We start from the raw sequence: 23,621 nt of genomic DNA on the forward strand, positions 1-23,621 counted from the left end.
TAGCTATCATAATCCATAGTGGGCTAAAAGTAATAAACAGCTAGCTATAATCATCCATAGTGAGCTAAAAAAACCCAAAAACTATAAGTTGACTAAAATAATCCACACTAAGCTATAAGTAACAATTACTTAGCTATAATAATCCATAGTAAGGTTAAAGTCAGAAACAGTTAACTAAAATAATCCATACTAAGCTAAAAGTAGCAAACAGTGAGCAGATATAACTCATAGTGAGCTAAAAAAATAACAAACAATAAACAGAAATAATCAACAAATAATCCATAGTGAGTTAAAATAGAGCTAAAAACGAGAGATTAGCTTTTAATTTTTTTTTCCCCCACATCTTGACGCTAATTTTACAAAAAATATACAGCTATGGTACAATTAAATATCTGACGTGTGGGTAGTAAAAATACAGGCTTCTTTTTTTTAATGTGATTTCAAAATAAATATTACTTTGTCTATAGTTTCCTACTGATTATATTAAATCTTTGATGAGGCTTAAGGACTTTGGCAGTAAGCAGTGCACACATGGTTTGACCTGCACATTCAAATAGTGTGTTTTTGTGAGCCTCAGTGCTCTTGTATGTCTTCGTCGTGTCCTTCAACAGTAAAGGCTGGAATATACTTTCCGCACGAACGAGCCGCCTGGAAATCAGCTGCACGGAAATCCGTGCGACAGAATGTGTGCGCATATACTCCGTGCACGTCTGCTTCCAAACTGCAGGGGGCAGTGTATCCCAAACACACGTCTACCTGGTCTACTCTAGTAATAAACTAGTGAAGAAGAAGTTTGCTTCCAAACTGCAGGGGGCAGTGTAGCTCAAACACACATCTACCTGGTCTACTCTGGTACTAAACTAGAGAAGAAGTTTGCCATGGTTTACACCACTTACAACACGGCATTTTACCGAATAAAAGCATTTCAGCAGTTAGTTTTATTTCACACCATGAATAGTTCATAACCCGGTTACCACGGTGATCTCTGTGTGATGAATCGTATAAGTTCACATATTTCTAGACTGCAGCTACTAGTAGGTCCTGGCCCTCCGCCATGTTTTTCCGTGCGGCTCCGTCCGCGTTGGTTAAGCTTGTTTTATGCTTACCACTTCCGCGAGGTCCGTGCGGCTCCGTGCGGAAAAATTACGTCATTTTCGCACCAACGGCCCCTCCAGCGGCCTTTCCGTGCGGAAAATTTCCGCTCCGCACACTTCCACATTTTTCTAACCTATGCGGACGGAGCCGCACGGAAAAACATGGCGGAGGGCCAGGACCTACTAGTAGCTGAAGTCTAGAAATACGAGCACTTATACGATTCATCACACAGAGATCACCGTGGTTACCGGGTTATGAACTATTCATGGTGTGAAATTGAAACTAACTGCTGAAATGCTTTTATTCGGTAAAATGCCATGTTGTAAGTGGTGTAAACCATGGCAAACTTCTTCTTCTCTAGTTTAGTACCAGAGTAGACCAGGTAGACGTGTGTTTGAGCTACACTGCCCCCTGCAGTTTGGAAGCAAACTTCTTCTTCACTAGTTTATTACTAGAGTAGACCAGGTAGACGTGTGTTTGGGATACACTGCCCCCTGCTGTTAGGGAGCAGATACGCACAGAGTATATGCACACATTCTGTCGCACGGATTTCCGTGCAGCTGATTTCCGCGCGGCTCGTTCGTGCGGAAAGTATATTCCAGCCTTTAGAAAAATGTGGAGGTGCGCGGAGTGGAAATTTTCCGCACGGAAAGGCCGCTGGAGGGGGCGTGGGTGCGAAAATGACGTAATTTTTCCGCACGGAGCCGCACGGACCTCGCGGACGCGGTAAGCATAAAACAAGCTTATGGATTATTTTAGCTAACTGTTAGCAATTATTTAGCTCACTATGGATTGTTATAGCTAGTTGTCTAATAAACAGCTAACTAGCTAACTGATTCCTACCTTTAGCTTAGTATGGATTATTATAGCGAAATGTTTCCCACTTTTAGCTTACTGTGGATTATTTTAGCTAACTGTTGGCTACTTTTAGCTCATTATGGATGATTATAGCTAGCTGTTTATTATTTTTAGCCCACGATGGATTATTATAGCTAACTGTTTGGTACTTTTAGCTTACTATGGATTATTTCTGCAAACTTTGCTACTTCTAGCTTGCTATGGATTGTTTTTAGTTTTTAATTGTTAGCTATTTTAGCTCATTATGGGTTATATCTGATACATATTTCCTACTTTTTAGAAATTATTTCTTTATTTGGTAGGGACAGTGCACATTAACGAACAACCATTTATTCAGAAATGGGTGTAAATATGCCGGATCATAGCATAATGCTAAGTTACATCCGCAGTCCTGAAGAAGAAAAGACATAACAGTGATACATAAAACAATAAGCCACAATAAAAGCACATGGCAAAACGTACACAAAGAAAACATAACAGTGAGACATACAATAAAACATAGGACAATAGGTCACGATAAAAGGTTAATGGGTCACAATAAAAGGTCAGGAGATCTCAATAAAAGGACATTACAAAGTGTACACAACCAAGTTATAGGTGGAGCCTACTATATTTTACTTTTAGCCTATTATGGATTGTTTTTAGCTATTAATTATGTTTAGTTCACCACGTGTTATTTATAGCAAACACTTTGCAATTCTTAGCTAACTATTTAGTCTCTATTTTTTTTTATCTAAAACTGTATGTTAGAAGCAGTGCAAATGATTGTGTGTCTGTGTTGTGGTGAATAGAGACCTTTTATAGTCGTACTGTTACCATTAGACCGATCAACGCCTCCACTCACCATAGTTTATCTTATCAGGCAGCAGTGTGAATCTGTGTGTGTCTGTGTGTGTGTTACTGTGCAGAAACAAAGAGCCAAACACAATAAAACCAACCTAATTACACAAACAGACACACACAAGATTAGTAATCCACAGCCAACATGTGAGCCAGTAATCCCAATAATTTAGCATATGGTGCTAAAATCTGCTGGAATAACTGCAGAGGAGGATTGTGGGTAATCACAGGAGGATTGTGGGTAATCAGGGGAGCTTCCAGGTGTGTCTCAGCTCCTTAATTAACAGATTAATTAAGATTGCAGAGGGGACCCCAACAGTTACTAGTACGATTGATGTTTTTTACAGGATTTACTGCATATTGAAGAGTTTTTACTGTTAGTCAGACACAATTTAAAATGTTTCATGATCCACCAACGTATTTATGATGACTATTATGAATATATTCACTTCTATATCACTTATATTTCTGCCAATGCTGTAAAACCAGTAGATTAGAAAATAATCTGTACAAAATAATATCATGTAGTGTTGAACATTTAAGTAACTTCAGGCTAAAATTCTGCTTCATTTTATTATTTTAACAAACTGTGTCACGACTTTTAGCTTGCTATTTATTGTTATAGCTAAGTGTTTATTATTTTTAATTTACTGTGGATTATTTTAGCTAGCTAGCTAACTGTTAGTAATTTTCAGCTCACTATGGATTAGATGATTGTTTTTTATAAATTATGAGTTAAACTTTAAAACTGTGTTTTAATCCCCTGTGTTTACCGTGTTACCTGGTTCACCTGTGTTTACTGTGTTACCTGGAGTCTCCTAGAGCTCCTGAGCTGCTGCAGAGGATTCAGGCCAATCCCATGTAGAGGATTTAAAGCTGTGTCTGCTCAGCTCCGAGTCTGCGCACTGAGCGCCTCCATTGTCTGGAGCAGCGGCGGCGGCAGCGGCGCGGAGCGGAGCGGAGCGGAGCGCCGAGCAGAGCGCAGGGAGCGGCTTCACCCAGCGCGACCTCCGGGGAGAGCAGCAGCGGAGCACCGGACACCCGGAGCGGCAGGCGGCCGGACGTCGTAGTTTGCTTTGTCCGGAGCGGAGCGTCTGTTCGCGGACAGACAGCAACAGTTGTCACGATGTCTGCGATCAGATGAGGCGGAGCGGCGGAGGAGCACTGCGGCGCTGCTGAGTCCGGGCCGCCGGGATCAGACGGCCGGCTAACATCTGGTCCTCCAGCCGGATCTGGGCTCGTTCGGCCGCTGCAGCCCGCGGCTCAGCTCATCGGACGGCGGGCTGCTCATGCTCCGCTCGGCGGGGAACCGGGCTGTTGCGTCTGCAGAGAGCTGACGAGCCTCCGACACACGGACACACAGACAGACAGGCGGGGAGGGGGCGACAGCTGCTCCGAGCCGAACCCCTCCGGATCACCAGAACCCCCACCGAACCCGCTTTGGATGGGGGGAAAGCAGAGCACGGCGGGGCGGCCCCGGGGAGCTTTTCCCGGCGTCTCTACGGATGATAGCGCGGTGCCTCCCTCGGCCCACTTCGGCCACTACCGGCCCAGCGGCACCATGGGCCTGCGGAGCCGCTCGGTGAGCTCCGTGGCCGGGATGGGCATCGAGCACAGCCCCGCCGTGCCCTTCGGCTTCTACACCCCCCGGGGGACGGACTCGGAGCGAGCCGGAGGGGGGTCCGGGGGCACCACCGCGGCCCCCCACGGTACCGGCTACCAGGACCCGGGGGGTGGAGGCCACCACACGGACGGGGTTCTGTACCTGGGGTCCCGGGGGTCGCTGGCTGACACTCTGCCCCTCCACATAGCACCCCGCTGGTTCAGCGCGCACAGCGGTGAGACACGCACACACACACACATGGACACACACACATGGACACACACACACACACACACACACACACACACACACGGACACACACACACACATGGACACACATAAACATATATACAGATGCACACCTTGTTTGGACCATTAGCTGCTGTACTTCACTCAGTTCATTCTGTTTCTGATCAGGTATTGATCAGTGATCAGGTATTGATCAGTGATCTGGTATATTGATCAGTGATCTGGTATATTGATCAGTGATCTGGTATATTGATCAGTGATCAGGTATTGATCAGTGATCTGGTATATTGATCAGTGATCTGGTATATTGATCAGTGATCAGGTATTGATCAGTGATCTGGTATATTGATCAGTGATCTGGTATATTGATCAGTGATCTGGTATATTGATCAGTGATCAGGTATTGATCAGTGATCTGGTAAATCGTCCTCATTAGACAGCTGTTGATAAAACGCTGGTGTGTTTCTGTGGGCAGGAGGAGCTTTGTCATGTCTGGATATAAATAATCAGATCTATGTGTGGTTGTTTTTCACTCTGTGTTGAGAAGCTGCATAATACCAGTGGATAAAATCAGGAAGTTAGCCACAGGTCAGTCAGAGCGTGGCATTTCTCTGCAGGAAGCTGTCTGGAATCAGAGGTATTGACCAGTGATTGATAGAAGGTGTTGGAGGTCAGTTTGTCGCTGCACCATCTGCACAGCTCCGTCCTCATTGTGTGAAATGACACTAATAAGCCCGATGCCAAATCTGGAACTGAGTCCATTAGCTCAGCGATTAGAGCATCAGCTTACTGCTCACCTGAACACACCTGCGCAGGTACATGGAGGCAACAACCAGGTGGAGTCATAAACAACAGCTTCCATCCACCGTGAAGTCAGAGTTTATCATCAGTGTGTAGTTTCTAATCACTCTTAGAATCAGAATTTATGATGGAATCACTGAAACATGAATCTTTGTCACTAAAACTATCATGATTTGGTTCTTTCATAGATCTATTAAAGGTCTTCTGGGTCAAAAATATACAAACAGCAGCTGTAATTATCAGTTTTGGTGATTTATGACATTGTATTTATCACATTTTCTTAATTTAATGACCACTTAACTTCTCCTGAGTGATTACAGTCAACTACAGCTGCTGACTCCTCTGATCCAGTTTAAATAGAACTATTAGATCCACTCATTAGATTCAAACACTACAGTGGGAAAGTCTGAGGAGCTCAGCAAACATCTGGAGAAGAAAATCATTGACTTGGAGCCGTTTGAAAGCAGCTTCAGATCCAGAATCATCTGTTTGTCAGAATAAAGTTCATGGTCCAGTTGTGTTACTGCCACCATCAGGAAGAAAACACAAACTATCACCTGCTGCTGAGAGACCATTGGTCAGGATGGTCAAGAGTCAACCAGGAACCATCAGAAAGCAGGTCTGAATGAATGAGAAGCTGCTGGAACACAGCTGTCAGTGTCCACAGGGTTTTACATCAACATGAGCTGAGAGGATCCATGAAGAAGAAAGTTCTTCCTCTAGAAGCAGAACCTTAAAGCTCCACTCATCACATGGACAAAGAAAAGGCTCTGGAGGAAAGTTCTGAGGTCAGATGGAATAAAAACTGAAGATGAGGCCTTTAACCCCAAGAATACCAAACCTACCATCCAGCATAGAGGTGGCAGTATCATGCTCTGGGGCTTTCTAGAAGAGCTTCTGATTCAGATTCAGAAAATTTTATTTGTCCCCAGGGGGCAATTAAAAAGGCACGTAGAGCAAGCAGTGCAACAATGATGTAATATTTAACAAATAGGGATAAATATATATACATGTCTATATAAGTAATATAGGAATACGAAATAAAAAAGAGAAATAAGACAAAAACACAGCTTGGTAACATAGTGCAAATATGTCATACATAGTGCAAATACGAGTGAAAGTAGGTGCAAATGGCAATGATGTAGATACAGAATATATCACGGTAGATATAAACTGTAGAGTGCAGAATGGCAGAGTTCACAGAGGTCCATGTTAAAGTCCGTGTGTGGTGGAGGTGGTGGTGAGTTTTGTGGTTCATGAGTTGAGGACTTGGACTGCCCTGGGTACAAAGGTAGACCTTCTCCTCTGTGTCCTGCATGCAGGGCAGTGAAGCCGTTGACCAGAAGGAAGCCACTCAGATGCTGAGAAGAGATCATGTGAGGACTGGACTGGTTTCAGACTGGATGTTGGACTGGTTCTGGACTTTCCTGGGACTGGTTTATGTTTGGTTCCAGTCTTGGTTCTCCTGGTTTTGGATGTGTTTTGGTTTAGGATTTATTTTACTCTGGATCTGGTCCTGGATGAGGACTGGTTTCACATGGTCTGGGGCGGGTCTTGGATTATATTTTTTGGAGTAGTTTAGATTTGCTTTTGGTCCTGATATTGATTCAGACTGTTTCTAAAACTGGTTTCAGACTGTATTATGACTAGTTTTGATCATTTTTTGGACTCTTTTTAGACTTTTTGAGGACTGGTTTCAGACTGTCTTGGTCTTTTTTTAACCCCAAGAACACCAAACCTACCATCAAGCATGGTGGTGGCAGTATCATGCTCTGTGGAACTGGAGCTTGCCACAAAGTAAATGGAATAATGAAGAAGGAGGATCACCTCCATGTTCTTCAGGAGAACCTAAAACCATCAGCAGAAGGTTGGTCTTGGACACAGTTATTGGATATTATCTGTAATCCAACAAAACAAAGACATTTGTGAGATGACAGTAAATAGTTGTGTAAAAACTACAGCTGGGAAATGTGGACATTTTTTTGAAGTTCCCACAAATGTGCATTCAGTCAAACCATTTCACTTCACACTGCAAACGTCAGATTTTTGTGGTTTGTTATTCAGCTGAAGTCGTTTCTCAGCGACTGTCCACAGCTGCATTCTGTTTGTTCTCGGCAGTAAAGTAATCGAGGAACATTAAAAGCACATGGCAGCAGCAGCGTCCGTCCCCGGAGTCTCATTACTGAAGCTCCGTGGAGAACCGAGTCCCATCAACATCTCAGCTGTTTTTACCTCCACAGCTTCAAAACTCTGATGGGCTTTTAGGTCAGTGACAGAAAAAAGGAATCAGAGGAGGGGAACTGGAGAAAGGTGCAGAGGTGGGACTGAAGGCAGCAACATTTTCACCACTAAATGACTTCGTTTGATCCACAGTAGGACTACAGCAGCATCAGCAGCATGCAGAGTTCACCAGGTTCGCACATTTTAAAACCAAAAGATCAGAGCTCAACACCTGTTTCACCATCAGTCTGTCCTGATGAAGGTCTGAATGGGCAACTGACTAAGGGCCTAAAAGATTACTGGGCCTGTAAAAAGATTAGCACAAAGTGATGCAAAACAGCTACAAAACCACAAAAACACGCAATGAAAAGACACAAAATAGCTGCAAAGACATGCTAAGCAGCAACATAAAGATGCAGAATAGCCACAGAGACGCAAGATAGTTACGAACAGATGCAAAATGTCCACGTAGAAATGAAAAATATCTACAAAAAATGTAAAATACCTTAAAAAATGATGCAAAATAGCTTCAAAGGGATACAAAATGGCAACGTAAAGATGCAAAACAACTGTGAAGAGATGTGAAATAGCTCCAAAGAAATGCAAAGTAGCTTCATAAAGATGCAAAAGAGACAAAATATGTCCAAAAGGATGTAAAACAGCTGCCCAGAGATGCCAGCTGTCAGTGAAGAGATGGAAACTGGTAACAGACCGGAGGCCTAAAAGATCATGTTGGACCATCTTTATTATAGTTGTACAACTGTTGAGTATTTTAGATCAAGTTTCAAGTCTTTCTGGACACTTTTGGGTTTCAGTTTAGACTGTCTTTATCTTATTTGGGACAAATTTTTAGCCGGGGCTGCACAGTGGTGTAGTGGTTAGCACTTTCGCCTTGCAGCTAGAAGATCCCTGGTTCACGTCCCGGCTTTCCCGGGATCTTTCTGCATGGAGTTTGCATGTTCTCCCTGTGCATGCGTGGGTTTTCTCCGGGTACTCCGGCTTCCTCCCACAGTCCAAAAATATGCTGAGGTTAATTGATCATTCTAAATTGCCCGTAGGTGTGAATGTGAGAGTGATTGTTTGTCTCTGTATGTAGCCCTGTGACAGACTGGTGACCTGTCTAGGGTGTCCCCTGCCTTCACCTGAGTCAGCTGGGATAGACTCCAGCCCCCCCATGACCCTAGTGAGGATTAAGCGGTGTATAGATAATAGATAGATAGACAAATTTTTAGCCATTGTGGAAAAATTTCAAACAATTTCAAATGAGATTCAAGTCATCTCTGGTGAAATGTGGACCAAATAGGGCTGGGCGATAAATCGATTTTATCGATTAATTCGAGTGTGTACTTAAGGTCGATTTGTTTTAATGAAAATCGATTTTCTCATCAACATCCACCACTAACGCCTTCCCGCTGGGCTCCCGTAGTTCAGAGTGCGCCCCCCTCCCCCCCACACTTGATACACAAACAACATGGCGGCGAGCGGTGCAGATCTAAAGGCGTGTGTCCACTAGATGCTATTTTCCCGCACGGCAACGCACCACATCTGAAAATCACACGGACGGCGGGTGGTCACTAGCGAACCACAACATGGTCACATGACAGCACTGACCAACAACAGGCTGCTTCGTGGTCACATGACCGAGCTTTCAGCTGGACAGTCCTGCAGACAAGTCTGATAAACACAGCGGCTCGGCCACAAACTTTCCCTTTTATTTCAAAAAACACGTCAGCGAAAAGTATTTCTGAAAGCATTTGAAGCGAGAAATAATCTGCAGCAGCTAAATCTGTCCTAGTTTAGAAGTTTGAGGACAGTTTCATGATGCGTGGAATCTCTGTGCTGCATCCAATTTGCATAAAGTAGAAGTCAGTCTACTTTATGCAAATGAGCTGCAGCCCTCTCCAGGTAAACACACCTGATCACAGCTGGAAACGCATCGCAACCGGACCAGCATGCCACATGCAGCGCATTTCCAGCTGCAATCAGGAGAGGGCTGCAGCTTATTTGCATAGAGTAGATTGGACTCCGAGGTGCTGAGAATAGGTAGGGGGTAAAAAAAAAAAAAATCGTGAATCGGGATTTTTTGTGAAAAAATTGGAGATTTTTTTTTCAGGCCATATCGCCCAGCCCTAGGACCAAAGACTGTAATTTAGTAGAAATATGGATCATCCAGAGATAAACACTGACAGGACCTCTATGGAGACACTAGACCAGCCTGGATTGGAGGTTTTAGACTTTCTTCCATCTCCAAGGACCAGTAATTCATAATTTTGGACAATTTTAAGTCATTTTGAACCATCTTGATGTTATTTTTGACAAATACCAAGCAATTTCAGATTTCAGTCATCCTTGGTGAAAATGTCGACCAAAGACTGAAGATTTTGCACCCCCCCCACCCCCCCATTTTCAATGGCCAATAATTATTCAATTTGACAATTTTTAGTCATTTTTGACCTATGTCTATCTGATTTTGCATAAATTTCAAGTCTTTTGGACAAACTTCAAATCATTCTGGACCATCTTTATCACATTTTGTACAACTGTTGAGTACTTTAGATTAAGTTTCAAGTCTTTCTTGACACTTTTGAGTCATTTTAGACCGTCTTTATCTTATTTGAGACAAATTTTAAGTCATTTTGGACAAATTTCAAACAATTTCAGACAAGATTCCAGTCATTTCTACTGAAACATGGACCAAAGACGGAAGATTTTGCACGTTTGAAGGGCCGATAGTTTTTTTTTTTTTTTTTTTTTTTTTTTTTACATCAGAGACCAATATTTATCTTTATTTTGCACAGATTTGAAGTCTTTTGGGACAAGTTTCTAGTCTCTTTGGACAAGTTTCAAGTCATGTTGGACCATCTTTATCATATTTTGTGGTTTGTGGACGGAGGCTGATCAGAAACGTCACATCTCTACTACTGTAAGAACACACTGGTTGACCTTTCACTGCTGCTGCTCAAGGAGATTTTTCTGGAAGCTTTAGAGCAACAATGGAGTGGTGTCACCACATCCAGGCTCCTTGTTTATTTCAGGGCGACTGCTGAGACGAACAGCAGGTCGTCGCTGCAAAGGCCAAGAAAACGCCTGAAGTCTGTCGGAGCAGCTTCATCTGGTTTATCTGCAGCTCAGAGCTTCTGCTGAGTTCAACCACATTCAGAACCCAGAGTTCATTTGCTGTCGGTTCAGACAGAAGCACTGCTGCACAGTCTGTAAAATATCTGAGTTGAATTTGGAGATTTTCAGATGTTTCAGACATGACAATGTTTCAGTTTTCTCCCTCAAAGAAACCTGAGAAGCCATTTTAAAGGTTCAGTATCTCCACAAATAAAACCAACAGCCATGAAATGTGGTGAGGAAAGACAGAATAGTTTCATCAGATCACAATGATTGAATGGATCCAGCAGAGAACAGTTTTAATTATTGGTCACAAAAATGGAAAGAAGTGAATCTCCAATCCAGGCTGGTCTAGTGTCCCCATAAAGTTCCTGTAAGTGTATATCTATGGATGGATCCATATTTGTACTAAAATACAGTCTCTGGTCCACATTTCTCCAACTGTTGAGGCTCTAATATCAGTAGAACCTGATGTGTTACAGTTGGACCAGACAAGATTCCAGTTTTTAGATGTTTACACTAAATGTTGATGTGGACTCATTGGTAGGAACCAGAACATGGAGTTCATAGAGGTCTAAATGTTCATAGAGATCTAGCTGTTCATAGAGGTCTAGATGTTGCAGGTAGATGAACAGAGTTACAAGATGCTTCATGTTGATTCATGGTTAATTTAACAACATCTGAGGCTGATTACATCCATAGATACATGAACTTGACCGAGACACAACACCAGCCTGGATTGGAGATTTTAGACTTTTCTTGTATCTTTAAGGTCCAGTATTGAAACTGTCCTCTGCTGGGTCCATCCAATCACTGTGATCTGATGAAAATATTCCATCTGATCTTACCACATTTCATGGATGGTAGTTTTATTTGTGGAGATATTGAACCTTTAAAATGGCTTTTCAGGATTCTCAGAGAGAAAATGGATAAATTCCCAGCTTTGAAACATTTGATTTTTTCAAAATTCTGCCAAAATATTTCACAGTACTTAGTTTTGGGACCCGAATAAGAAATAATTAAAACTCTGAACATACTCTGACACATTGCAGCAACATATTTGCTGAATTCTGTCTAAATTCGTTGACCCTGACGGGACCTTTGGTGTCCGTTATCATGAGATTGTTTGTGTGATGTCAAACTACTAAACAGCTGGAGCATCAAAGTTGTTCTTTAAATACAAGAAACAAGAACAAATGGGAAACTTAGCATCAGCTAAGAGTCTCTGTCTGGTTGTTCCACAGTGTTTCTGTCCTCATTCTGTTTATATGGTTAATGTAGAAGGTCAAGAAGTCACATTGAGGTTTAATCTTAAATATGCCCCAGTAGAGTTGCCGTATTTTGGTGATGTCGTTGCGTATAGATCCATAAGACTCTGTTCAGGTTTTAATCATGTGAGACTGACAGAAAGCAGCAGGATTATATGTTAGTTCTGCTGATGTGAGTCAGGTTCTGATCCTGTATTTATTCTTCAGGTCATTTAAACGCTGCAGAGCTTCAGTTACGTGTCCAGTTTCAACCCACTTTCCGGCGAGATTTCTCACTTTCACACTGAGTCATGTGGAATGGAAGCAGCTGAGATCCCACCTAGCTCCAGTCAGAACACAAATATGCTCAGTTTGATCATCCAGAGAAGGAAAAGCCCCTCAGCCAGTCCTGGGATTTCTGACGTCAGGGTTCCTGCACCGCCTCAGATCATGTTCAGAGTTCACGTATTTGGTGTTTGGAACCCAAAACTAAGCTCTGTGGGCTGAATTTTGAGAATTTTGAGAAGATAAAAACGGCATGAAAGACGCAAAATGATGGAAAAACAAAGGACCAAGAGACTTACAAAGAATAGAAAGAGACAAATGGAGCACAGAGAGACAGAAACAGATTCAGATTTAATGAAAACGGAGACAAAATCACCCCAAAGACGCACAAAAGGACTGAGAGATGCAAAACGGCTGCAAAGACACAAAGAACAACCTATGAACAGAACTCTAGGAGTGAAGGAACACAGTCTGGCAGCTGAGAAACAAGGCAAAATGAACAGAAACATTAGCTTCATTAGCCTAGCGACGCTAAACTCAGCCTGTGGACCTGCACATTAGCCTGTTAGCATGCTGGTGTTAGCATTTAGCCCCACAGAGCTACAGTATTAAATAGAAGCCTTCCAGGGTCTGCTGCTGAGAAGCATTTCCACATCATGATGCTGCCACCATCGTGCTTCACAGTGGGGATGGTGTGTTTGTGATGGTGTTCAGTTTTTGGTGTCCATCAAACATATCATCTAGTCTGATGGACATAAAGCTCCATCCTGGTCTCCTCAGACCAAAGAACCTTCTTTCAGGTGTCTTCAGAGTCTCCACATGTCTTCTGGTGAACTCTAGTCCAGATTTAACTCCTTCAGAGGAGTCATAGAAGTCTTGGTGGACTCCCTCTCTAGTCTCTCAGGTCTTGAGGACGTCCTGCTCTTGTCAGATTTATTCATGTTCCATCTTCCTTCCATTTCTTATTGATGGATGTAACTGGACTCCAGGAGATCTTCAGGAACTTTGAATGTTCTTGTATCGTCCTGACTGATACTTTTAACAACCTTTCCTCAGAGTCTCTTGGTTCTTTAGTCTTCATAGTGGACCTTCCAGATACAGGAGTCTTAATGCTACATTCTCTGTCCTCAGATGATCCATTTCACTTTTCATACATATACAAACTTATTTTACATGTTATATATTACATATATGTATATATGTACGCATAACTTTGTAGAAATCAGCTGCAGACCTGTTGCTGCACTTTTCCATCCACATGTTGTTAGTCTTTTCCAAAAATAGGATTCATCACCTTCTGGGTTCCTGTGACGTCTCTCATTAACACTGGAGGCTCATAGAACCAGGTTTCCCTCAGAGAGAATCTGTTTGGCTGAACGCTGGCTTCATTCTGGGCTGTTTTCTCTGTAGACGCTGAGCTGAAATCAGTCCTCCTGTGTAAATGTGTGATAATCAGCAGGCCACAGGTGGTTCCTCTCTGTTAGCTCCTCTGCTAGTTCCTCTGTTTCTCCCCTCCTCTGTTAGCTTCTCTGTTATCTCCTCTGTTTCTCTGTTAGCTCCTCCGTTAGCTCCTCCGTCAGCTCCTCTGTTAGCTCCTGTGTTAGCTCCTCTGTTATCTCCTTCGTTAGCTCCTGTGTTAGCTCCTCTGTTATCTCCTTCGTTAGCTCCTGTGTTAGCTCCTCCATTAGCTCCTCCGCTAGCTCCTCCGTCAGCTCCTCCTTTTGCGCCTCTGTTAGCTCCTGTGTTAGCTCCTCTGCTATTAAAATGCATTAAAATTATCTTCCAGAGATGATTTAACAGAAGCTGTGTTTCGTAACATTTGCTTTTCTTTGCTCTTGTATGCAGGAGGCTCAGACAGTCTTAATTTCTTTGATTAGTGCCAGTTTTCCACATCTGCCATCAGCGAGGAGCTGGACAGTCTGAAAAGGTTGAACCTGGAGATCTGCCACGGAGGCTGCAGTCTGTAATTAATATGTCAAAGCAGACAGATGTGACAGAACGAGGGGGAATCATTAAAGGAACAGACAGAACTGTGACGTAACAGCGAATAAAGAGCAGAATAAAACCAGCTAAACACCTCTGAACACTCAGGAGCTGAACCGATCAGCTGTTCTCAGGAGGTTTGACTTTACAGAATATATAAAAGTAAACTGTAAACTGGTGGGAGGCTGATGTTACTGTGACTATTATTATTTATAGTTAGCTAAAGATATCAGCTAAACAGTCGACATTGTTAGAGTAAAAGTGATAAAAACTGGGTGAAAAAGTTCATTACAATTAATGGATTAACCTTAGAATGACTGAGAAAAGTGGGTTTTGGATAAATGGTTAAAATAGTTAACTAACAGTAACTGATAAAATGTTTTAAAGCTAAAGGTGAGTGATAAATGGTCAAAATAGTTCAAATCAGCGGATAAACCACTGGAATATCTAAATGTTAATGTGAAAGGCTTGAAGTGACTAAAAGTAATTGAAAACAGTTGAAATAGGCTCGTTAGCTAAAGTCATTTGATAAACAATTGAATAAATTAGCCAAAAGTGAGAGTGGCTAATTTTAGCAGAAGCAGTTTTTTTTAAGCTAATAGCTAAAAATAGCATATAAACATTTGGTAATCATAGGTAGCTGGTTGAAAGAGTTAGTTAATGGTAACTAATAAGGATACTCTATTAACAGTCAGCTAAAAGCTCAGGATACATGGTTGAAAAAGCTAAAGGTTAATGTCAAGCTTTTGAAATATGCTACTTAGCTAAAGACATTCAATATACACAAATCAAAGTTTTGTCAGAAGTTGAAATTGCTAAGGGTAATTATAAACAATTAAAAAGCTAAAAGTTAATGATCAGTGGTTATCATTCCAACAACTAATTGAAATGCTGTTGAGAAAGGTTAGCTAAAGGCAATTCATACGAGGTTGAAATAATTAGCTAGAGGCTAGTCATAAGCTGCTGAAAAGATTAGCTGAAAGTAATTGGTAAAAAAGATAAAAATGGCTGAAAGTAGCCAGTATTAGCTAATAGCTAATGCTAATGGATAAACAATTAGAAAATAATAAAATAGTTAGCAAAGATAAACAATTGAAGTAGTTAGCTAAAAGTTAATGATAAATAGTTGAAATAGTAAACTGAAGGCATCAACTTGTTCTAACTGCATAAACATTTTGATTTTTATATACAGTTGAAAGAGTTAGCCGAAGCTAATTTATCAAATGTGAAGACAGACAGACAGACAGACAGACAGACAGACAGACAGACAGACAGACAGGTTATTGTGTGATTAGTGATTATTCTGTCCATCAGTCGTTCCCCACTCCTCTTTATCGATGCCGTTCATCAATACCTCATTAGTACTTAATCAATACAGAGTTTGATTCTGAACAGTTTAATCCTCAGATTCCTGATGGTGCCTTGAAAAGCAGAAAAGACAGACAGACAGACAGACAGACAGATAAAACAACTACAAATAGATGCAAAATGTCCACAAAGAGACACAAAATGATGACAAAAAGACAGAAAACAGGTCCATAAAACACAGAATAACCCCAAACAGAAGCAGCTCGGTGCTCAGAGAAGCTTCTAGTCTCCGTCGGTTCCTGCAGCAGCTGTCAGGGATTCTCTACTGATATTTACAGACAACATATAATAACTAATATCTGCCATGACAGAGCTCCATGTGAACTAGTTTCTCTGTAGGCCAGTCTGTCTAAATAAGGAGCTGTGATGCTGCGTTCACTGACAGTCAGACAGAACGGTTGTGTCATAGATGATGCTGAATGCTTCTCTGCTGCTGTTTCACCATCAGGTTGTTATGATTTAATAACGCTCTGACACATTCAGCGTCTGCGTTGAGCCCAGAGATAACGGAGCTGAGAGCAGGAGAACCGTGGGGTCGCTCAGGGACGCTTCAGCTTCATGATTTCAGGAAGCAGAACATCTGTGCTGCTGCAGGATCATGATGTAGGTCAGCCTCAATTTAGTTCTGTTTCCCTGGATCTGAGGAGGCGTCTGAGGACACACACACATAGACACACACACACACACACACACACACACACACACACACAGACACACACACACACACATAGACACACACACACACACACAGGCACACACACATAGACACACACACACACACATAGACACACACACACACACACACACACACACACACACACACATAGACACACACACACACACATAGACACACACACACACACACACACACACACACACACACACACATAGACACACACACACACACACACACACACACAGACACACACACACACACACACACAGGCACACACACAGACACACACACACACACATAGACACACACACACACACACACACACACACACACACAGACACACACACACATAGACACACACACACACACACATAGACACACACACACACACACACACATAGACACACACACACACACATAGACACACACACACACACACACACAGACACACACACATAGACACACACACACATAGACACACACACACACACACACACACACACACACAGACACACATACACATAGACACACACAGGCACACACACACACACAGACACACATACACATAGACACACATAGACACACACACACACACACATACACATAGACACACACACACACACACAGACACACATACACATAGACACACACACACACACACATAGACACACATACACATAGACACACACACACACACACACAGACACACATACACATAGACACACACACACACACACATAGACACACATACACATAGACACACACACACACATACATACACACCTACACAGACACACACAGACACATAGATACACACACATAGACACACACAAACACACACATAGACACACATACACATAGACACACACACACACATACACACCTACACAGACACACACAGACACATAGATACACACACATAGACACACACATAGACACACATACACATAGACACACACACACACATAGACACACACACAAACACACATAGACACACACAGACACATAGATACACACACATAGACACACACAAACACACACATAGACACACACACAGACACATAGATACACACACACAGACACACACACAGACACATAGATACACACACAGACACATAGATACACACACACACACACACACACACACACACACACACACACACACACACATAGATACACACACATAGACACACACACACACACACACACACACAGTCAGAATGACGTTTACTGAAGGACCACGTCTGAAGTGGACCAGGTGGAACAGCGGGATGTAAACAGCCAAAATAAACCCCAGTTTATTTTAAAATGACCTTAAATAGACTTAAAATGATCACAAACAGACACAAAATGACAACATAAAGACACAAAACAACCACAAAGACACACAAAGCAACCACAGAGACACAAAACAACCGCAAAGAGACACAGAGACTTATTTATTTCAGTGTGCAGCAGATGTTCTGTGTCGGTTCTGCTGTGTACCGGTCGGGTTGGGTCCCCCTGTCCTCCGGAGGTTCAGGTTCTGATGGAGCGTTCAGGGACTCTTCCTGTTGAAGCTGCTATAATTAACCGTTCACCTCCTCAGACAAACACGGCCTCCTCCTCTGCTCTGTGCTGTTGCCATGGAAACTGCCGGTGGTTTCTGGGAAGGTGAGGAGAGTTTGTGATGTAATCGAGCCGACGGCTTCCAGTTCTGCCATTTATGGTCGTGAAGGAACAAACGTCCGATCTGTTCACTGTCTGCAGCAGCACCGCTTTGTCCACGCAGCCCTGAACGCATCTCCTGCTGCAGACACTGAAGTAAACACAGAGAAACACTCCGGATATGTCCAAGAAATCTGAACAGAGATCCTCCCAGAACCTCCTCAGAACATCTGGTTCTTCATCTCCAGTAACTTTATGAATGATCAGAGTTCTGCCTTCATACTGGGAATATTTCCAGAGTTCCAGGTCCTTGAACTCCATAGAGGACAACGTCCCCTGGAGAAAGTTCTAGAGTAGACCTACCGACAATTGTCCAGTTGTCGGTAGGTCTACTCTAGAACTTTCTCCAGTTGTCGGTAGGTCTTCTCTAGAACTTTCTCCAGTTGTCAGTAGGTCTACTCTAGAACTTTCTCCAGGGGACGTTCTCCTTTCCTGCTTCCAGTCTTTAAGTTTAGTCTCACTTAGAACATTCCAGGTCCAAGTCCATAGAGGTGGGTCCAGATTTATCACCTTTTAATGGACTTTTTCAGAATTTGATCAGTTCAGCAGATAGAACCATGACATTTAGGAGGAGAAACATCTGAGTTCTGGTAAAAATGATCCAGGTGAAAACCAGAATGACAATAAAATCGTCCAAAATGACCCGAAAATGATCCATAATTACAGAGAATGAGTCCAGAATGATCGTCGTAGCGGACACGAAATCACCACAATAAGACACAAAATAACAGAAACACAAAGTAACTGCAAAAACAGGACAAAGAGACAAACAAGTATCAAAAGAAAAGACCACAAAGATGCAGATTAAGACCAAAAAACACACAATAAAGACCAAAGAGATGCTAAACAGCAAAAAAATACATGTGAAACTATCTGAGACCAAAACATTACCAAATGACGGCAAATGACACAAAAAGAAGAAAACGAATAGAATAATTACAAAAACACAGTAAAGTGACAAAAATACACAAAATGACCACAAAACAAGCAAAACTATTAAAAGCTTTAAATCATAAAAAGTACAAATGTGAAAAATAGCAACATGAAGACACACAGAAATGTAGAAAAACTACAAAAAGAGAAAAGGAACTGACTGTAAACAAGCAAAAATGACTCCAAAGAGGCGACAAACTGCAAAAACACAAAATAATAGAGATATAAAGCGCCTGCAGAGACAGAAATGACTACAAATAGACAGAAAAATATGCAAAATAACCACAAAAAACACAATAAAGACAGAAAATAAAACCAACATAATACCAACTGATCAACCGCCCAGTCATCGGGATTTTTGCATTATATTGTGTTTTTATTTATATTTTATCTGTATTTTTTATATTAAATTGTGTTTTTATTTATATTTATATTTTTATGTTATATCGTGTTTTTATATTATATTTATATTATTTAGATTATATCGTGTTTTTATTTATTCAATTCAATTCAGTTTTATTTATATAGTGCCAATTACAGTCAAATTGTCTCGAGACGCTTTACAGAACCCATATGCCTGAACCCCCAGAGCAGCCCTAAGGAGACAGTGGCAGGAAAACACCCTTTTAACAGGGAAAAAAACCTCAAGCAGAACCCGGCTCTTTATGTAGGGAGACCCATCTGCTGCTGGCCGGACGGGTTTAGAGGGATAGAGATAGAGGGCTAGAGATAGAGGGATAGAGGTGGAGGGGTAGAGGTAGAGGGTTAGAGGTAAAGGGGTAGAGATAGGGGCAGAGGTAGAGGGGTAGAGGGATAGAGGTAGAGGGGTAGAGGGGTAGAGGTAGAGGGGTAGAGGTAGAGGGGTAGAGGTAGAGGGGTAGAGATAGGGGCAGAGGTAGAGGGGTAGAGGGGTAGAGGTAGAGGGGTAGAGGGGTAGAGGTAGAGGGGTAGAGGTAGAGGGGTAGAGGTAGAGGGGTAGAGATAGGGGCAGAGGTAGAGGGGTAGAGGGGTAGAGGTAGAGGGGTAGAGGTAGAGGGGTAGAGGGATAGAGGTAGAGGGGTAGAGGGAGAGGGGTAGAGGTAGAGGGGTAGAGGGATAGAGGTAGAGGGGTAGAGGGGTAGAGGTAGAGGGGTAGAGGTAGAGGGGTAGAGGTAGAGGGGTAGAGATAGGGGCAGAGGTAGAGGGGTAGAGGGGTAGAGGTAGAGGGGTAGAGGTAGAGGGGTAGAGGGATAGAGGTAGAGGGGTAGAGGGAGAGGGGTAGAGGTAGAGGGGTAGAGGTAGAGGGGTAGAGGTAGAGGGGTAGAGGTAGAGGGGTAGAGGGATAGAGGTAGAGGGGTAGAGGGAGAGGGGTAGAGGTAGAGGGGTAGAGGTAGAGGGGTAGAGGGAGAGGGGTAGAGGTAGAGGGGTAGAGGTAGAGGGGTAGAGGGAGAGGGGTAGAGGTAGAGGGGTAGAGGTAGAGGGGTAGAGGGGTAGAGATAGAGGGGTAGAAGTAAAGGGGTAGAGATAGGGGCAGAGGTAGAGGGGTAGAGGGATAGAGGTAGAGAGGTAGGGGGTTAGAGGTAGAGGTGGAGGTGGAGGTAGAGGTAGAGGGGTGGAGGGGGGACACATGGACCATAAAACACAGAGTTTGATACATTTTATATTTATATTTTATATATTATATTGTTTTCATTGATGTTATATTTATATTTTTGATATTATATCGTGTTTTTGAGGAGGTTTTAGTAACTTTTCAGTCATTTTGTATCTTTTTGTCACTTTAATGTGTTTTTATGATTATTGTACCTAGTCTTTTTCTTCTGTTTGTGTCATTTGCCGTTATTCGGTCTCTTTTTGATCTCAGATGGTTTTGCATGTTGTGTTTTTTTTTCATTGTTTAGCGTCTCTTTCCAGTTGGTTTTATTTTCTGTCTTTATTGTTTTTGTGATTATTTTGCATATTTTCTGTCTATTTGCAGTTATTTTAGTCTCTGCAGCTGTTTTATATCTCTACTATTCTGTGTTTTTGTAGTTTGTCGCCTCTTTGTTGTCGTTTTTGTCTCTTTGCAGTAGTTTTCTTTCTATTAAAAGGAACTGACTAAACAAACAAAAACTACCACAAAGAGACAAAAACAACTCCAGAGAGGCGACAAACCACAAAAACACAGAATAATAGAGATATAAAACAGCTGCAGAGACTAAAATAACTGCAAATAGATAGAAAATATGCAAAATAATCACAAAAACCACACCAGAACAGACACAACAGGAGTCTGAACTGTAAGGGAGTATTAAAACACGTCAGGTCTTTAAGAAGAAACAACAGGTGAAGAATAACCTCCAAGAAAGAGATGGATGATGATGCTAACGGCCTCAGCGTCCTCCTCCATCTTCATCCAGCCTCTTTTCCTCTTCCTCTCCTCTGTTTTCCTTCCTCCTCCTCCTCCTCCTCAGTGCTGGATGATTCATTCCAGCCCCCGGACTGTTGTGGTGCTCGTTTTCCTGCTCAGTTAAACTCCGTCTGTCCGTCCTCCAGCCGCCCAACAGGAAGTTTCTGCAGATATTTACCAGGAGGACAGAGGACAGTGGTCTGCTGGCATCTGTCAGGCAGCGTTTGGTTCAAAGTCGTCTGTTTCTGGCCGTTATTCTCCGTTATGATGAGCTGAGCCACGTTTTTCAGCCCGGTTCAGGAGTTTTCTGTGGTGCAGCTAATGCTAACCTCAGCTAAACGCTAGCCTCAGCTAATGCTAGCCTCAGCTAATGCTAGCCTCAGCTAAACGCTAGTCTCAGCTAAAAGCTAGCCTCAGCTAATGCTAGCCTCAGCTAAATGCTAGCTTCAGCTAACGCTAATTTAGCTGCTTTTTCCTGTTTTCTCGTCCACAAATCACATTTCTATGTTTTACGTCAGCTCAGTGACAATGATTATCAACCTTTAGCAACCAAAAATTTAAAATTCAAGCAGCTGTTGGACTCCATTAGCATGTTAGCATGTGGAGCTAATCCAAATTCTAAACATCTGTGGCGGATTAACAGTTAAAGTCGTTCTTGCTAGGTCTTGTTTTTGTCCCTTTGTGTCTCATTTCTGTCGTTTTGCGTCTCGTTTTTCTCGTTTTGTGTCTCGTTTTGTCATTAACATCATCAGTTATCCTAGAGAATGTGTAGAGCAAAGCTACGTCCTCTCGTCTATTTTTCATCTTTTCATCATGTTGTCAGCCTTGATTGAACGTCTGGCTGTTAAACTTATTTTTTTAATCAAATATAATATTGTAGGTTTTTAAACTGAAGTTAAGTTGTGTTATATGTACTATGGTTGGGTCTCCATCATAGTATTTAAATTATTTAGGTCAGTTTATGTAATAACTACTGTTGGAGGGTCTTAGCCTTCGTATTTGAGTCAGTGTTTTTGGGGTAAATGTAAAACACGTTGGATCAGCGTCTGTTGTTTTAAATGTGCTGCATAAATTACAGGGACGTTAATGCATCATTGTCAGCTCCAGGTCTGTGGTTTGGGCAGCAGAAAAGAGCCCCAGAAGCCTGTGGACGGTTTTTATTCACCCAGAGCTCAGTTTTCTGTCAGGATCTGTGGCTGTAAACCATCCTGTAGAACTGGAGAAGCCTCCACTGCCGGATCTAACGGGAACTCTGCATGTTGGCAGTGAGCTGCAGAACGATCCGGACAGAATTCAGACTGCAGCATCCTGATGGAGGAGTTTTACTCAGATATAGCACCACAGAGGTGACTTCTGTCTCGTTTTGGTCGTTTTGTGTCTGACTGAGAGCCTCACCGGTTGGTTCCTTCCTCACAAACTTGTTCAAAGTGATGAAAACACAGAAAAGTCACCATATCCCCAGCAGATTGTTGGCTTCAGGCCTCTGATAACGTCCAGCGTCAGACACAGCGAGGACAGCCACCTTCAGGTCATTAAAGCTGCTGAGGAAAGGATGAAGCTCAGGGATTCTTCCAGAACAAATCCCAGCCTGAGGATTCAGGAGAGGCGTCTGTCTGGGAAGTAATAGATCAACTAAATCTAATCACATTCATCCCATGCATGAAAGGAAGGTTTCAACTTCTATCTGAAACAGAACAAAGTGAAATCATTCTGTGATAATTTATCACTGGGACAAAAGCAGAAACTACAGTTTTTCTCCTAACTTAAAAAGTGACTTTTTGTTGTGTTATCCTGCTGTTAAACTAGTTCTGACCCAGAATCTGCAATTTTAGAGGAATAAACATCATTAAAGTTCCATTAAAGATAGAAAACATAAAGCATATTTAAAGATGAATTTTCACTTTTTGGATGGTCTGTGACTTCCTGTTAGCCTGAGCTAACGGTAATTAGCCATTTTTTTCAGGTTTTCTGACATTTTAAAGTTCCATTTTGAAGCTTGCAGAGCTGAGCTGTTAGAGTTGAATTTCTGGTTTGTTTTGGGAATGTTTGTGACACTGGTTAGGTTTGGCTACATGCTAGCTTTAGCTAAAGCTAATAATAGCAATAACTGCTGTCTCTGTAGCATCACGGTGTTTCTGTGGTTGAATACTTTAAATGACAACAACAAGACACAAAATGACAAAAACAAGACAGAAAACGACAAAAACAAAACACAAAAACGAGACACAAAACAAAAACGAAATGAAATACAAAAACGAGACATTTTTTGTC

At 42.3% G+C, this 23,621-nt stretch overlaps 1 protein-coding gene across 1 annotated transcript in view; it reads left to right on the forward strand.

Moving 5' to 3' along the window:
- Nucleotides 1-3,700: 3,700 nt before the first annotated feature.
- The window catches only part of znrf1 (zinc and ring finger 1), a 36,848-nt gene continuing 16,927 nt past the window's right edge, over nt 3,701-23,621 (forward strand). The window contains exon 1 of the mRNA XM_055009255.1: nt 3,701-4,631. Within this exon, the coding sequence (XP_054865230.1) occupies nt 4,238-4,631 (394 nt within the window). The 5' untranslated portion in view covers nt 3,701-4,237. The remainder of the gene's footprint in view (nt 4,632-23,621) is intronic.

Source organism: Amphiprion ocellaris, chromosome 3 (genome assembly GCF_022539595.1).
Source record: "Amphiprion ocellaris isolate individual 3 ecotype Okinawa chromosome 3, ASM2253959v1, whole genome shotgun sequence".
Classification (NCBI taxonomy): domain Eukaryota; kingdom Metazoa; phylum Chordata; class Actinopteri; family Pomacentridae; genus Amphiprion; species Amphiprion ocellaris.